The 3,240-nt window shown below is 31.9% G+C and overlaps 1 protein-coding gene across 1 annotated transcript; it reads left to right on the top strand.

Moving 5' to 3' along the window:
* The first annotated feature begins 752 nt into the window (after positions 1-752).
* NIP7;1 (NOD26-like intrinsic protein 7;1) lies at positions 753-2,907 on the top strand. The gene is made up of 5 exons (XM_078964595.1): positions 753-994; positions 1,077-1,298; positions 1,381-1,575; positions 2,151-2,212; positions 2,551-2,907. The coding sequence occupies exons 1-5, from the start codon at positions 806-808 to the stop codon at positions 2,765-2,767; spliced, it is 885 nt and encodes a 294-aa protein (XP_078820721.1). The 5' UTR covers positions 753-805; the 3' UTR covers positions 2,768-2,907.
* Positions 2,908-3,240: the final 333 nt, after the last annotated feature.

Here is a 3,240-nt window from a genome sequence, read left to right as displayed (position 1 = left end):
TTAAAATCAATAGAAAGCAACAAGGTGGGTGATCATTATCACCTTCTAATGTTTTATATCGGAGATCTTATAAAGAATCAATGTTTTTCCTTATAAATCAGTTGCTTTATTTTGATTATTATTCTACACATGCATTATCTTAACATCATAGTGTCTCATACAATTTGATTGAATTATAATTGATCAATTTTTGACAAAAACATAACTACCCTTTAAAATTATGACAAATATCATTATTCTATCATTCAGTTTAATTTTATCTCATATAGTTCTAAAATATCCTTAATGAGATATTAACACAATATACAATCATGACATTTGTTATAATTTTAATGGTAGAAATATTTGTAGGTATAAAATACAATTAAATATTAAATGATGACCTATTAAAATTTGCATTAATTTGCAATCATGAGGTATTATCTCTTTATTTATGAAAATTTACTATCATCTATATTTTTAAAATTAATCTAACAATCCGCAAAACTCTATTCACTATCCACATTCGATTTTTGTTTTCTTCAGTCGGACTTTTGCTCAAAAAATTGTTGATGGGAAATTAATTGAATTACCTTGCCAAAAAGGCATGGAAGTTGCATTATACAATTTGTTCTCCTAGTTTTCGGCACACATCAAGCATGTTGAATGAACAGTTGAACGACTTTTAGCCAGAAACATAGACAAATTTCTCGACTCCAACCCAACCTCGACCGTGTGACTAATAAACAACTCTACACACATTTTATTTATACAGGTTTTGCTCCTTTTTAATTCCATTCACAATTCTGTCGAGATCAATATCATAATGACAAGTTTGTTTAAAGAGGAACAAGCTTGTGAATCATCTAAACATGCGTCCACGAGCAACCAATCAATTTTTGATCAAGAAACGGGTTCTTCAAATACATTGGAAAGAGGCCAAAGCGAAGTCATAGTTAAAAGTACCTCGTTCATATGCTTTACACTACTAATGGATAAAACCCTTGTTAGAATGGTACAAAACTGTGTCCTAGAATGTTATAACCATAAAGGCTTCTTTTATTGTTGGACTTGTAATATCAATATTAATATTGCAGGTTGTAGCAGAAGCATTGGGGAGTTTTATCGTGATGTTCAGCATAGGTGGGATAATAAAAAGCACAGAATTGATGAGAGGTGTAGGTCTATTAGAGTATGCAGTCACTGCAGCATTAGCAGTGGTCATGGTGGTTTTCTCTATAGGACACATTTCTGGTGCTCATGTTAACCCTGCAGTCACCATAGCATTCGCTACTGTCGGTCCATTTCCATGGAGAAGGGTGCGTATTTATAATAATTAATTACATGCAAAAAGTAATGAGCTTTTGGAATCACTAAATGTGATTCTTTTGTATGGAAAAGGTCCCCTTGTATATAGTGGCCCAAGTAGCAGGTTGTGCCATGGCAACATATGCGGGAGTGTTGGTGTACGGCATGAAACCGGAGGTGATGACGACTAGACCACTTCTGGGATCGAATGCAGCATTTTGGGCAGAGTTTTTGGCGTCCTTCTTCGTGCTGTTTCTTACGGCTTCCTTGGTTCATGCACCCCCATCTGTATGCGTACCATGTCTCTCACTCTTGTAGATATAAACCTGATTATTATCGGAAAAAGGGAATCTCTTTCTAATATAAACTACTTTCTAGAGGGTCATATACAAAGACATATGAACATACATTCAATGATATACTCTCTTTTCCGTATTACAATATTTTACTTTGACGAATTTATCTACTTATTTCTAAAATGTCATCCAAATAGATAACAATGTTTACTACTACTAACTGATTCAATATTTGAAGTATATCGTACTTATGAGACGAATCGTAAACTGCTAAGTAAAGAAATTATAACTATTTTCCTATAATTAACCAGTTATATATTGATATAATCTAAATAAAATATAAATATTTGTTGTTATGAGTATAAATATGTAAACACATTGCAATTATGCAGGAATAAATAAATTGTGTATTATTGGTAAAAATGTATAAAACGTTGTTATTTATTGTAATACCTCAAATAAGTTTTTTTGGCACTACAACAAGATAGTGTATATTAAATAAAATACAATGTCTTAGTATGAAAAACAATGGTATATTGATATTTTGCTATTGTGATATTATTTCAGGTAACACAATTTTCTGGATTTATTGTAGCAGTTGGCATTGCACTTGGAGTCCTTATTACTGCGTAATTACATATTAACATACTTGGCCTAATGTACTCGATGTTATAGATTTTTTTAATACTTATATAACCTTGGTCCATATAAAATAAAACTTTAGGAGTTGAAGTATTTAAAAGAATATACTAAAACACGTGAAACATCAAGGATTAGAAACAACAATTAGTTAGCTAACGTCAAACATCATGATTAGCAAAAACACGTTGATGCTATAATCCTTGTCACTCGGCATTCATATTAGTTTGAATTCTCCCGTATGAGAGTCCTTTAGATGACTAGTTTACATATTTTATTTGAATGGTCAAACTGAAACTGATATGATATATATATGTATTTATGATAGGCCAATTTCTGGAGGATCGATGAACCCGGCAAGATCTTTGGGCCCGGCCCTTGTATCATTTAACTTCCATGGATTATGGATATATTTAACAGCACCAATACTTGGGGCTGTTTCTGGTGCTTTCATGCTTCGTATGCTGAAGCCTTGTACCTCTTCGACTTCATCTCCTTCTTCCTCTTCTTCATCTCGACGATCTCAATTTCTTCAAATTCATTAATTGTAGTACAATGTGTATTTTGATACCATTTTATCTCGTTTTTATGAAGAATAGGTTGACCACACTTATTTCTGTTTTATTCACAATTATGTCTCGATACCATTACACTTTCACTAATGATAGTTGATACCTTTTTTTTTTTTTTTTTTTTTTTTTTAATGTTAGTCACATTTGTGTCTAGTTACCATTCCACTTTTACTATTAGACAAAAGCAGGACCGGTTCAACCAATTTAGAGGTTGTAAGCAAACAAAAAAAATTGAGACGTAAGCAAACAATTTAGAACTTGAGATATTTAGTTTTATAAATAAGATCTATTACCACCAAGCCAAGCTTCAACTTGTATTTGTATCCCAAAAAACACCTATATATACATATATGACACAATAAGTTTTAAAATTGAGGGCCATAAGCCCTTACTTAGTTTTATAAAAGTTAGAGCCGGCCCTGGACAAAAAACATTTGTTTCTAAAA

The sequence above is a fragment of the Lactuca saligna genome, chromosome 7 (genome assembly GCF_052625555.1).
Source record: "Lactuca saligna cultivar CGN05327 chromosome 7, ASM5262555v1, whole genome shotgun sequence".
Classification (NCBI taxonomy): domain Eukaryota; kingdom Viridiplantae; phylum Streptophyta; class Magnoliopsida; order Asterales; family Asteraceae; genus Lactuca; species Lactuca saligna.
The sequence above is the reverse complement of the archived record's forward strand: the minus strand, read 5'-3'. Positions and strand labels throughout refer to the sequence as shown.